The sequence below is a fragment of the Chelonia mydas genome, chromosome 8 (genome assembly GCF_015237465.2).
Source record: "Chelonia mydas isolate rCheMyd1 chromosome 8, rCheMyd1.pri.v2, whole genome shotgun sequence".
In the NCBI taxonomy this organism is placed as follows: domain Eukaryota; kingdom Metazoa; phylum Chordata; order Testudines; family Cheloniidae; genus Chelonia; species Chelonia mydas.
This window is the reverse complement of record NC_057854.1, coordinates 93,109,660-93,124,533: the sequence shown is the minus strand read 5'-3', so window position 1 is coordinate 93,124,533 and position 14,874 is coordinate 93,109,660. Positions and strand designations below refer to the sequence as shown.

Sequence of the window (14,874 nt, the reverse complement as noted above, 5' to 3'; positions counted from 1 at the left end):
TTACACAGAATTCGTAAGTACTCTTCCTAAATACACACTGGACTCATTAAAAACAAGTCAAAAACAGAACTTACCAAGTCTTGCTAGGTAGGTAGATGCAATTAGGCACTTGCCCAGGGACTCTTCTCGCTTATATGGTATGGACCAGTGATCTGTTAAGACTCTGCTCTCCAGTTCGTACAAATTGGTTGTAGGAAACTCAATACCTTCTCCAGAGCAGTTCCCATTTTCATCATTTTTCTGTGAATGAAAAGAGATACAAATGAAGAAGGCATTTTTAGCCGCTGCTAGTGATTACTTAGCTCATCAACTCCTTTAAGACAAAATTAGCATGTACAACTCCCACTGATTTCAAATGGAGTTGCAAGTATGTTTGAGGTCAGAATTTGACGTTTCAATTGAATACCCATTGATACAGGGACTGTACTTTCCTCTATACATGTGTGTATTTACATGTCTTATTTCCAGGCTTGCCAACTAATGATTTAAACTTAAGTCTTGTGATATTAATATTCCTGGAGTCTTGCGACAGAAGAATCTTAGCTGAATAAAAAACTGCCCTGGTCGTGAAGGAAAGCTGGAAAACATGAACCCTAAAGGTTCAAAAACTAGAAGACAAATTAAAAATAAGCTCGGTTTCTTTCTAAGCTTTAAGCTTTTAAGCCACTCTCAGTTTTGGGGGGCCTGCCTCATGATTCTTGAACACCTGGGGTTAGCAATACTGTATTTAAATAATATCTAACAAACACCCCTAGTATTTTTATAATTTGATTTCTAATAATTAAATACCAAATATTCTGTACTCAAACACTATCACAGAACATATTACATACTAAAGGTAATAAATGTCTCATGCTTACAGTGTGAAGTATCCTATTCACTTCAGAATTCTGCAATTTCATCTCAGTTATTCTCTACTAAATATTCACTGTGAAACATTTGACTAGACAAGATATTGTATCATTTGAGGTAATTCAGCTGCATGACACGACCATTCCCCCATTTTAAGAAACAAGACAGACTAAAATATTTCGAATATGCTGTACATAAAGTAGTGATTTATCAAAAAACCCAAATCTCAATCACAACTCTGCCCTTTTTACAGTCAAAATGAGTCATTAAAAAAAGCAGTGCTGTATTTTCCCATCCCCCTCCCACACAGGACAAGCAGCAATCTGCTCAGATCAACGTTATCCTTTTCCTAGTAATTGCCACTGAATTGCAATTATTCCTGCACACAGAGAGAACACACAAAATTAGCCCAACATTCTTTGTGAAGTGCCACGTGAGGTAAAGCAGTGATGCCAGATAAAATAAGGGCCTGGGAAACAAGCTACCATTTTTTCTGTTTCAAATGCTGATCACCCAGCGTGGGGTGGGGTAGTGGGATTCACAAAGAGGAATTTTCCCTCTGACACGAAAACAGGAGGCAGAACTTTAACAGGAGAAAGGACAGAATTTGGCTCAGGTCCTGCACCAGTTGGAAATAAATGAAAACAAAAATACAGTAACAGCAACAGGACTGCACTCAGGAGAAAAGCCATGTGATACTCCTGGGGGAATTCTGTGCCACTGCACATGCAGAGAATTCATGTCTCCTCGCAGATTTCTTTGCTTCCCCACAGAAAATGATACGGAAGTAAAGGGAAGCCACGTAGGGGGTGGGGGCCCAGGGGATGCCAACGGGCTTAGTTTGGAGGGGCACTGCCCTCCCAAACAAAGGCTAGGCATGGGGGGCACTCAGGGTCACATGCTACTGCCCCTCCCATTTCTTGGAGCACAGGGCTGCCCAGCTGAAGGAGGGTGCCGCTCGGACGCTGCCTCATGGGTCCTCCCTTTCTGTGTGCTAGAAGCCATCCTGTCTTCTGTACAGGAATGAGTGCCTGCAGTGGGGCAGGGCAAGGGGGGCAGGGGAAGGTGAACAGGATAGGGGAAGAGGCAGTAGGGAAGGATAGGGCAGGGATGTGGGAGTGAGGGCAGGAGACGGTGGGAAGGAGGATGAGAAGTGGACAGGGGAAGCGGGAGCCCAGCATGTGGCATCCCTTTGGTGGCAGAAGCTGGGGCTCCCCCAATAAGCAGGCACTTTGAACCCCAAACAAGCCCTCCCCCTGCACCTGAACCACCTCAATGAGCCCCCCCACAGTCCCAGCACCCAGACCCCCACAGATATAAACCCCCACCAAGCCCCATCATGACACACCCAGACCTTTCCTGCCTAGTCCCAACCACCCTCACCTGTACCCCCCTGCACCCAGAAAGCCCCAAATGAGTCCCAGTGCATCCAGATCCCCCCAATGAGCTGCCCGCACCCAGATTATCCCACAAAGAGCCCTCTTGTCCCACACCGGGCTCTCCCCACATGAAATCCCTCTACACTTGGATTCTGCTGGGCTGAGCCTGCCTGCCCACAACTGGTGTGCCTGACACAGAAGGGCAGGGCCCCAGGGTGTTTCTGGGGCAGGCCCAGCCCTTGTACTTTGTCAGGGGTGGGTGCAGTTTCACCGCTGAGTCCCTTTCCCAGGGCAAGGGCTGCAGGGTGCTCCCCACTGCAATGCTAGAGCCTCCATATTTGTTTATTAATTAATAAAATTTGCAGAATTTTAAAATATTGTGTGCAGAATTTTTATTTTTGGGGGCCAGAATTCCCTTAGGAGTAATGTGGGGAGGAAGGACAAGGATAAAACATACTCAAGTGTAAAAAAAAAAAACAAAACCAAAAAACCCCCCACACCAGTGTCAGGGAAGCGAAATGAACAAAAGAAAGAAAATCAAAAGAAAACAGAATCCATGAGAAAGTAGTAAAGAATTCAGTCTGTTTGAGCAAATAATGGAGCTCCTAGTTCTCACTGCATCCCCTATATGGAGGTTTTGTCCAGTTTATTTTAAAAAATTCTACCCTAACTATAACAGTGATTCAAGAGCAGTAGGTTTAGAAATAAACTCAGACTGTATATAACTGACCTATGGCATTCACTATTACAGGTGTTACTGGGATACAGTTGCTGAAGTAAAACAGAACAAGGCTGGATACCATGACCATTAATATTTGCAGCTGCACAGCCCAAAAGAGTAATTAAGTCCAAAGCTTCAGGGCACAAGCTTGTCAGCAGACAGGAAGCAGTTTCCCCCACATCCAACTTTGTGAAAAACACTATGTAGTTGGCAAGCAACTATAGGATTTTGTATTTCGTTTGTAGCATCAGGTGTTGGCCACTGCTGTTGAAACAGCCTGATCTGATGTGGTAAATACATTCCTATGTAATTTATGTCTGAAATTAGTTTTTTTTTTTTTGGGGGGGGGGGGGGGCGGATTAGTAAGCTTTTTAGGTAAGAGGAGTTTGAAAGTCTAAGCGTATGTACGGAGCTGGAAGGTGTAATTTTCAGTTCAAGCAGACATACCCATGCTAGCTCTAATAGAACTAGTGTGCTTAAAACAGAAATGTAGCTGCAGTGGCACAAGTGGTGGGATGGGTTAATCGACCTGAACACAATCCCATTTGAGATCTTAAGAATGTACTCGGGGAAGCTAGCCCATCCCACGGCAGCTACACTGCTTTTTTAGTGTGCTAGTTCATCAGATGCATCATGAATAGGTCTACTCAGGCCAGAGATTACACCTTCTAGCTCCAGAGTAGACATACCCTTAATGAATTTATTATGCTGAAAGATATTGGAGACAAAACTGACAACACAAGTGATCTAAAACAGTAGTTCTAAACTAGGGGTACATGTAGTCCTAGGGGTACACAGAGGAGTTCCGGGGGTCATCAACTTATCTAGATATCGGTCTAGTTTTACAACAAGCTACAGACACTCCCTGGGTTACGCAAGACCCGATTTACACAAATTCACACTTATGGAAAAAGTTCCGTAAGCTAGAAATAGGAGGGTTTTGGGGTTGGTTTCTTTTTTGGCGTAACGTTCGGGTATACGTTTCTGACTTATGCAAAATTAGAGTTATGCAAGGCTTTCCGGAACCGAACAATTGCGTAAGTCAGGGAGCGTCTGTACATAAAAAGCACCAGCGAAGTCAGTACAAACTAAAATTCCATACGGACAACGACCTGTTTATACCTCTCTCTATACTATACCCGGGTTGCCTAACTGTGGCTCATGAGCTGCAAGTGGTTCTTTTACAGTTAAAGTGTGGCTCACGGAGCCCCCGACGCCTCCCTCCATTCTCTGCCTACCAGAAGCTCGGGCTTCTTCTCTGTGGCAGGGTGGTGGGTCTAGGAGCTTCTGTGCGAGACAACTGGTGCCTACTGATAGTGGGGGGCACAATTTAAAGGCCCCCCCCCAACAGCTTAAGTCACACACACCCAGGCATGCCCCCCGGCGTCCCCCAGCAGCTCCTCCCTGCAACTTCCAGGTGGTAGCTCCGTGTGGAGAGGCACTGCTTTAGCTCCACAAGGAGAGGCAGCAGTAAAAGCAGAAGCTCTCCCTGCAGCTCCCAGCTGTTTGCCACTGTCTCTCCCCATGGCCACAGCTCCCAGCTTGCTGGCTCCAGCAGCTGCCTGGCAGGGAGGGGGCCCGGCAGCATCATGTGACCGAGCAGAGCCAGCAAACCCTGGCAAAAATCCGGAGGGGGCGGGGGAGATATGACCCCATGTGCCTCCCCCCATGCATCACCTCTGGCAGTGGGGCGGGGAGGGGATTCAGGACTGCAGGTGCTCTCGAACTTCTCAAGATTGTCATGCACAGCTCAGAGGGTCAGTAGGTTTGGCCATCCCTGTACTATACACTGAAATGTAAGTACAATATTTATATTCCAATTGATTTATTTTATAATTATATGATACAATAATGGCACTGAAGAACAGGGAGGGAAAACCAGTAACTGACAGAACAGTGATGAAAGCGGTCTGCAAAGATTTCTACACCGAACTGTTCGCCTCTCAGATAAATGTCCCAGTACCAACACTTCAACAAACCAATGAGCACGTACTCCCAGTCCTTGCCAGCAAAGTTTGACATGCAGTTCACCAAATGAAGGAAGGAAAAAGCCCCAGATAAAGATGGACTGACAATTGAAATTATAAGAGCTGGAAGCCAAGACCTCTGGGAAACCCTTGCTCAGAGGTTTAGCCATTACTTGGACATGCAGAAGATACCATCTAGCTGGAAGGAGTCCAACACCATTCTGCTGTACAGGAAGGGCGATCATGAAGATCTAAAGAACTATCGTCCAATATGCCTACTCTCACATGTCTACAAGCTGTTCACCAAAGTAACAAACAGACTCTCACAGAGTCTGGATGAGCAGCAGCCGAGAGAGCAGCAGGCTTTCGAAGGAATTTCAGCACAATGGACCATATTTTCACTATAAAACAGCTATTGGAACACTCAAGGGAATACAAATTCCCTTTATGTACTGCCTTCGTCGACTATGAAAAGCGTTTGACAGCGATCAATGCAGCGTTGACAGCTCTTGCAGAGCAGGGCATCGACACAAACTACATCAAACCATTAAAGGAAGCAAATTCTGACTGCACTACAAATATAACTTTATTTGATATTCCCCTTCGCATCCCAGTTAAGGAAGGTGTGAAATAAGGAGACACCGTTTCAGAGAAACTCTTAACAGCCAGCCTCAAAATGGTAACGAGGCAGATGATTTAGAGGGGTGGAATCAACATCAATGGAGAGCACTTAAACCATCTCAGATTCATGGACGATATTGTGTGATCGCAGAAAATACTACCAAACTACAGAAAATGCTGCGAGAACTCAACACAAAAAGCAGCCAAGTCAGTCTGAAAATTAACAGTTCCAAAACAAAATTTATGTGGTCTGATACCTTGCCAAAAGCCCAAATAAAAATCACAGGAGAACAAGTAGAAGTTGAGCAATGTGTCTATTTTGGCCAAGAAATTAACATGTGCCACGATCAGGAAGGTGAGCTCTCGTGAAGAAAGCAAGCAGAAAAACCAACAAGGCAACATGCGCCAGCCTCTTCAGCTCAACAGTACTGCCAGCAATGTTGTATGGCAGCAAAACATGGGAGCTGACGAAGACAGAGGAACAGCAACTGACTGTCATGGCGAGGGCGATGGAAAGAAGAATTCTGGGAATTTCCAACAGCGACCGAGTCCCCAATGAAGCGATCAGACAGCAGAGTGGAGTGCAGGATGTTGTTGTTGAGAGCATGCATAGTAAAATGCGATGGGCCGGGCATATAGCGAGGCTCACTATCGATGGACTGCATCTGTCGCCGAGTGGTACCCCTGGGACCGAAATGCCCACTCGCCCGACCTCCAAAGAGATGGGAAGATTTTATCGTGAAAATACATGGCCGCACATGAAAAAGGAAGGCCAGGATATGAGAAGAATGGAAGGTGTGTTGTGATTGGCACAATCTATATGAGGGCTGAAGGATTGCTCGATCAAGGTGATATGGTAAAAATGAGAAAGTAAGCAATTTTTCCAGTAACAGTGTGCTGTGTCACTTTTGTATTTTTATATCTGATTTTGTAAGCAAGTAGTTTTTAAGTAAGGTAAAACTTGGGGTACGCAAGATAAATCAGACTCCTGCAAGGGGTACAGTAGTCTGGAAAGGTTGAGAGTCACTGCTCTAAAACATACAATGTAAGTAGTACAGCTGAACCTTCACACCAGTTTAAGACTTGGCCTCTTCAAACACTGCTAACAGGTGCTACCACAGCCACCTATCCACCAGGAAATGGACTGAAACCACAACTCATTTCATGTAGACCAGAAAAAAAGACTGTACATTTATTAAAATGAGTCATCTTTTTCTAGTACAAGATAGGATAATTATTAGTCCAGTAAAAAAGAAAAATAACTCAAGGAGGTGTCAGTGGCACATCAGTGCAGAACCTAGGTCATGGATCTGACTCCTATCCAGGCTTGTATTGACTGAAAATGACTTTTTAGTGACTCGTTTACGTGAAGTAAGTTGTGGACTCAGTCCATTTCTTAGTGGATAAGCATCAGTGTTTTTTAAAAAAATAAATCCACTGCTGGCATCAGTTTGCATCTTGTTGGCAGTTTTAGGAGAGGTTAACAGTATGTCTACACTACGAACGCTACAGCAACATAGCTACACTACAGCAGCAGAACTGCAGACGCTTGCTACGGCGATGAAAGGGGTTTTCCCGTCGCCGTAGTAAATCCACTCTCCCAAGAGGTGGTAGCTGGGTCAATGGAAAAAGTCTTCTGTCGATCTAGAAGTGTCTATATTGGGACTTAGGTCAGCTGACCTATGTCACTCAGGGGTGTGAAAAATTCAGCCATTTAGCTAGGTCGACCGAAGTTTCAGGTGTAGACCAGTCCCTATTCTTAAATTGGCATGGATACTCAACTGCTACTACCCACCCTGAACATGTTAAAGGACTTCAGCTGTCCATTGTGTGGGTCACTATTATCTTTCAGCAGTACTGACCTTTTATGCTTCCTTCCCCACAGAGATTAAAAACCATACAACAGAAGGTGATCACTTAAGTCAGTACCACTGAGGAAATGAGAGAGGAGATGTTAAATACAAATTCCCCCAACAATCTGTGTATTTCTGAGGGGGTCAGCCACATACCTTCACTAACAGTATAGAGAAAGGAATGCCATTTACATGAGGAAACGGTGATGTTGGGTGGTTAGAAAGTTGACTTAATAACTTAAGCCATCATTTTGGGAAAGGGAAAGCATCCCTTGTCATATTCCTTTGATTGGAGAAAATATAGCTGAGTTTTTCTTCTGCTAAAACCCTGCCCCAAAAAGATATCAAACAACTAAATAGTAATTATATAGTGTTCAAGACAGAAAAGCAGCTTTACAAGTGATGTCAAGCCTATGTCGTCGGCCTTTAGCAAACACAGAAATGGCTTACAAGGCAAAGTCAGCTTCTACCTCATAATAGTAAAATTTCAGACCCTTCATTTCTGGAATATTATTGCCTTTTTCAAGTAGTTTATACTACCAAGGACTCAATTTTGTATCTTACAACACACCTGAAATGGGTAGTAACTCCCCTAGAAATGCATGGCTGCTTCTTGTTAATATCATCCTTGGATACTAATTCAAATGGTTTATTATTCAACTTTTAAAAAAAAGCATTAGTGTAGTGCTCTTGAAAATTAGGGTTTAATAGCAGATGTGAGAGCCAGATATCCTGCAGAAATGCACTATGCATGCATGTTTCAGTATTACACTATTTACTGAGACCCAACTGTAGATTTAATTGACTTTGGCAAAATTCTCTAGTTATGATTTATAATCAGACAGCCACCTTCCTCAACTCCCTCTCAGAATTTAAAAGTATTAAATATTTTTGGTATTAAATGGATAATTTAACACTTATCCAATACTTATCCAATACTAAGATTAATTTAAGATTGCATTTGTTAATTTAATTCTGATTTAACAGTCAAAGCATTTTATTCTTAGTGTAATTTAGTACTATTAATAGCAACTTAACTCTGGTGATGTTTTCTTAATTTTAGTTTTACTTTAAGACTTTTAATGAAGTTCCTAAAATAGAAACAGATATGGAATCATATTTCTTTCAATAAGCAATGGGGGACCAGAACCTTTGAGGACCTGGGATGAATACTAGCGGTCAACCTAAAAGTCTCACTAGTCCCCGCTAATAAATCTGTGGTTTTTACAATATGAAGGGAATGTCTCACGGCCAAGAAAACAGATCTAAGTGCCTCAATTTGTTGTTTCAGAGACTTCCCCAGTGATTTCAATCTGTGCCTATATGTAAACGCAACTCACATTTTAAGATCAGTAAGTAACACATTTGGAATACGTCCTAGTGCTTAAGAAGCACAGGATGAGGAGCCAAGACATATGGAACCTGTTTCCAGCTCTTCCATAGGCATGGCTCAGTGACAATGGCTAAGTCACAGCTTCCTGGTGCTTCAGTTTCCTCAGCTATAAAATAGCAATAATGGTACTTCCCTACCTCAGTGTGTTGAGGCACGATTCATGAGTATTTGCAAAATGCTTCAAAATGCTGAGATGAAAGGCAGTGTAAAAGCACTACATCAGATACTCATAAAAACAGGGAGCATTTATCTCTGCTCCCTGATCTGTAATGTTTGATGTCTGTCAACCTAAGAGACAGAAATGAATCCTGAAATCGACACATGACAGTTCCAGTTCCTCTTCTAGTTAGCTATCCAGAGGAATTTTCATATTTAAGACAGCACGTATGTTCTGCAGTCTGTCTGTGAACCTCAATTTTTAAAAAAAATTTACAAATCCACCTTTTGGTCTCTGAGTCTAGGATCTATTATGGCAGATGCTGAAAGCTGAATTTTTTTTTTTTTTTTAAATCAACCACCCAGAGTCACTTTTTTGCATCTTACACAGTAATTTCAACCAAATATCTCAAAACACTGTCTACCTTATAAAGTGAGATGTAATGTTTGTCTTCTATTTGTTTTATAAACTGGTGGACATCAGCACAGTGGTTAAGTGATTTCCTCAAAGTCCTACAAGTGGAAGATCTGGGAACAGAACCAAAGATTTTCAACTCCCAACATTACCCTAAATTCATCTAATACATACTGCTCGCAGCAAACTTGGCATCCATTTCTAATCTTAAGAGAATCAAAACTAAACTTTGCAGAACTTCATTAGTGCAAGTTAGTGACAGAGACTCATTGTGATTTACAAGAATTTTACCAGTTAGTAAGTATAGTACATGCCAAAATGTACTATAAATATAGTGTTTATTTATTTTGAGAGTGCAATCTAGCTTAAATTGTTGATAATACTTCATAATATTTAGATAATTATTCTAACCATATATATGCAGAACACTTAAGTTTTAGCAAGACAAGAAGCCACTACAGCACTTTGCTATTACATCTTTGTAAAGGAGGGAGACTGCTTCATGTGTGAAAATTATGAAGTTTTAGCTGATTAGCAAAGTCAGGAAGGTTATACTTTATTGCTGTTCTGCTACCAAAGTGATACCAAAAAAGTCCTAGACTGTTTAAGCATTTGGATGATTTACCTAATTTCTACAGAAAGTCAACTCCTTTAGCTCAAATTTGTGGTATTACACACAAATGTAAGTGTAGCTTGCAGCATAGGTATGGGAAGCAATTAACATTTTGTAGCACTTGTATATGAGGATTGCTTTTCAGTTCACAAGAGAAGTCTTAGGGCTAGCTCCATCTAGCTGAAGCTAACTGGGATCCTTTTTACAGGTGAATTTAAATATGCTCCCATCAAGCCTCTAAGTCAGTGTACACACACAGAGCAAGATATAGGCTCTGAGGCTACTTCAGACCAGTGATGAGCTGCCAAAAGCTAAAGAACCAGTTCCTTCAGTCGCTCCGGATCTTTGGCGGCACTTCCAGAGCGACTGAAGGACCTGCTACTGGTCGTGCCGCCAAAGACCCGGAGCGACTGAAGGGCCTGCTGCTGAAGTGCCGCCGAAGACCCCGAGCACCGCTGGGTGAGTAAAAATTAAAAAGGGATTCTCAGGGGAGCCTCCCCAGCTGAGAGCTCAGGCAGGCCGGACAGGATGGTCCCGCGGGCTGGATGTGGCCCGTGGGCAGGAGTTTGCCCACCCCTTTAACAACCAGTTCTAAACCGGTTTCAAAATTTAACAACTGGTCCATGCAAACCGGCTCCAGCTCACCACTGCTTCAGACTGTTACCAAGGGTCTATCAGTGGGCTTAATCTTCTTTCAGAGTAGCAGCCGTGTTAGTCTGTATTCGCAAAAAGAACAGGAGTACTTGTGGCACCTTAGAGACTACAAGTACTCCTGTTCTTTTTAATCTTCTTTGTTACAATCCCTAATAACTATTAAAAATTAGGCCCAATAAAGTTATCTTCTTCGATTTCCTATTTTTCATTCAAAACTGCAAGCTACATAAACAAAGCCAGTGTATTGTATAAGACTGGATACAGGAATGCTATACACATTTCCAAGAGGAAATCCTCTTAGCCCAAAGCCAGTCTAGAAATTAAACTTATTTAATTAAAATTTTATAAGAGTACTGGTGGGAACTGCAATTCCTGGTTTCCAGGGTAATGGTGTGACGTTACCATTCAGTGTTCCCCAGCCCAACTGACTAGATGTTCAGAGTCCAACACAGTGCACAAATATTAGTAGGGCTATAGCTGAAAAAAAGACAATGGGATCCTAAGCCTATGTTTTGCACATATTTGATTTCCTGGGAGATATGTGGCTTAAGGAAGGGCAATATTGATCCCTTTAGCATAGTGGTTCTCAACCTGCAGCCCAATCAGCATACAGCTGCAGCCCCTGTGACATCCTCAGGGCCATACAGGTAGTATATATATTGTGTGGATACGGCCCAAACAACACAGAGAGCTGCATACGCAACCCACAATGGTAAACAGGTTGAGAACCATTGCTTTAGTGTAACCATCATGTGTCCTGAAAACCATGAGAGATCAGGTGGCACCTATTGCAAACATTGTTTGGCCTCATTTTTAAAGTTAGGTAACTAGCATTAGTCTAGGAAAGGGGAAAATAAAGCCATTACAAGGAATGCCATTGATACTGTAAGCTTCTTCTGTGGCTGTGTATATGCCATGTACATGTAAAAACATATCTGAAGGTGAAAATGTTTTAAATACTATGACAAGAAATATTTTAAACAGAATTGTGTACAGGAATATTCCACATTCATAGATGCAATTCTATAGACTAGTCATTGCGCCGATCCTGAGGAGTAAATAATTATAAAACATTTTGGAGTGATCACACACAAACATACTGCTTGCCAGAACTCCAAAAAACAATCTTTAGTAGGAATTAAATATTGTGCCTTAATGAATGACAGATTTCCAGAATTTAAAAAAAAAAAAAAATCATCAGTAGTGTTATTTGCTTCTGCCAGGACACTAGGTATTGACATTACAGTGCTGCAAGATCACTAGAGATATAAAAATGTTTGCCCAGTGACAAAATAAGTCAGTAGGGAAAGATTTTCAGGATTCTAAACTAGGTATTAAATTAGGGTGATCACAATAAATTAGTAAGGAAAACAAAACTGACATTTGTCTTAAATCTCAGTATGTAGCACTAGCCATTAGGCCATCTTGCTTATGAAAATCAGCAAGTGCCTAATCCTGCTTGCCATGAAGAGAACAATAATATATCACGTCAGTTCTAAGCCTCCATACATGGAGCTTAACTCAGATATTTAGTCCTACTTACTCCCACCTACTAATGTAGGAGTGTAAAAGGAGTCTAATGACGAAACTTACACAGCAAGGAGCTATGATAAATGTAAATTTAAGTAGGGGGTGGCTTTCTTTAACTCATCTTCTTACACGCTTCTATTAGCTGCTCTTTTTCCCCCCACAACAGTCCTTTCCTCTACCCCTACAGCCTGCGAACTACACCATGCTAGGCTCCCTAAACTCCACAGGCCACATACAGAGACCATGAGCAAGGAGGTGTAAACTTCACATTAGTGAAGCATGTGCAAGTAGAAAGGGAGTCTGCATTAGTGTAAATAAGGCAAGTGGAGGAGCTGAAGAAGCAAGGTAAATTCAGACTACCCCAGACTCCTCTGAATTTGGCTCAGAGTGTGGCAGAAACTTACATATTGAAAACTATTCCTATTGCAAATTTAACATACCCAAGTGCTTCTGAAAATAAGGGTTACAAATAAATAAGCACTTCCCTTACCCTCCCAGCCCTCTTCTTACAAAGAGCTACTGTTTGCTAATCCAAAAGCATTCCTAATGATCTGCTGGAATTAACTTCTAACACTGGCAATTTGTTTTTATCCCCATTTTCCTTCAGTATTTCACTTCCTTATTAAACATCTGCCACAGAATAGTGCTTTAGACTGGGAAGATGACCAGAAAATGCAGCTAGAGAATGTTATATCAAAGAGACTTCCTGCCCAGCTGAGAAGTCGACCTCTCATCTGCATGGACTACAAACATCACCTCTATAACATGTGTCCTGAGTCAATCTAGTAATTCAAAAGCATTAATTTTTATGTGACAACTACTTCAATACACTGCAGATTACATGCCAATTGATTTGCAAGTCCTCTGAATACAAAGCCAGAATTTAGCATTAGCAACTCAGTCTAATTCTCATCCAGTACTACCCTCTTCAAGTTGTTTCTTGGTATCTGTCTCTACTCTTGGCCCATCAAGATTTGTAAACAGTGAAAGATATGTCAAGTTACTTAAAAAAAAAGTGCTGAAAAATTTAAATAGGCAAAACCAAGAAACGTACTCTAGCTTACTCAGTATCTTTAGAAATGCAAGTGCAGAGAACTGGAAGCGTGTTAAAATTCTAATGCCACTTGATAGCCACATGGCAGCTAGACAGGAATTTAATGACAGCATCCACCACAAGGCTTTATTTGATTACTTAATTCTTTTACAAGGCCAATTCTTATGTAAAACGCATTGTAAAAACTTCCAGAATTACATGCAAAGATCTTCATGTTGTATAATTCAAAATCACTATGTGCAATAAACAGGACTGTCTGAAATTTACAGCAAGATCATGGGGTTAAATTTAACACATTTGTTTAGTTAAAGACTAAGATTTATCACACATGACAAAAGAATTATTCTTTGCAAACATATAGCTCCCTCTATGCCATGATGTCAAAGCACTTTAAAAGCCTTAACGTTCACAGTACACTTATGTGGTGGACAAGTATCGTTATTCTCATTTTACAGAGGGAATCCAAAAGCACAGAGAACTATATCCAAAGCCACACGGTAAATCTGTGGCAGAGCCAGGAACAGAATCCACACTTCCTGAGTCACATTACCGTTAAACACAAAAACTACTCTCTCGCCTCATTATTGCAACACAGTTTTGAGATGCGTACAGTATAGCTAGTGAAAAATTGCTGCTGTCACATTGTTCACAAAGGTTACTGGCCCATTTCCCTTACAAAGTCTCTTTTCTATGAGGTAGAACGTGGGAAGAATGTTGGCAGAATGATGGAATTCTACCTAGAACATAAAACTACCTTTGAAAACAATCTTTGATGAGTCTATAGTACAACGGTATCCTCGTGCAATATGGTATAAAGCGGAACCAAAACTCATACATCACAAATTGACGAAGAGAGGACATATTTAAAGTGAGTCAGGGACAGCTAGAAGGCATACAATCTATTAGTCACACTTTAACAAGAAGATCACAGTAATGATGGTTAGAAACCATTTAACAGAGTAAGAGAATATCCAACGAGACACTACAACCATTATAACATGCATGGTTGCTCCTACATTCCGGGAGTTTAATATCAGTCATGGTTTCTTATTGGATCAACAGAATTTGTGGACTCTCTGGTCATGCTTCCAGCATTCTCCTGGCTTGCCTACCAAAACCCTTGCTGCTCCTCGCTACAGAATCCCTGCATCTGGTCTCTGCACACTGGTGGGTCTGCTCCATTTTGAGCCTTTCCCTCCCAGGCAAGACATCACTATAAAATAAAATTTAAAATTTTACTACACATTTCACTTTGCAATGTTAGTAGGAATAAAAGGAAGCTGGTTGAGTAGGATCCTGCACATTCAACAAAAGCCAATCAAGCTGAAAAAGATATTGCACTTCTGCTTTTAAGTATGACAGGATTTTTCACTGGAGAGGCTTTATCATAATATACTCAATACTGGGCCATAAGGCGAGAAGAATTTTTCCTATATGGCTCAGTAAATGCTCAAATTTAAGGAAGTCTGTATGGCAAGCAGACTTCTTGAGTTTTCTTGCTTTCTTCCTTTCCTTCTACAGAAGTCAACCTCCTGACAGAGAATTACACATTTTGCTCACTTTCTGATACCACTCTCTGAAGAGAAAGTATGTAGATTTACTGCTAAAAAATTGACATTCATCTTCATCATTCATTCACAACCCTGTTTCAAGCATGTACAACAGC

The 14,874-nt window shown here is 41.6% G+C and overlaps 1 protein-coding gene across 4 annotated transcripts in view; it reads right to left on the bottom strand.

Annotated features, from left to right (window-relative positions):
- Nucleotides 1-14,874, bottom strand: part of USP24 (ubiquitin specific peptidase 24) — a 107,221-nt gene that overhangs the window by 85,284 nt on the left and 7,063 nt on the right. For all 4 annotated transcript variants that reach the window (XR_005226562.2, XM_037907493.2, XM_037907490.2 and 1 more), the window contains exon 2: nt 75-240. Coding sequence is in view for 3 of the 4 variants with exons in the window: in XM_037907493.2 (XP_037763421.1) it covers nt 75-240 (166 nt within the window). In the remaining variant the exon portion in view is untranslated. The remainder of the gene's footprint in view (nt 1-74; nt 241-14,874) is intronic.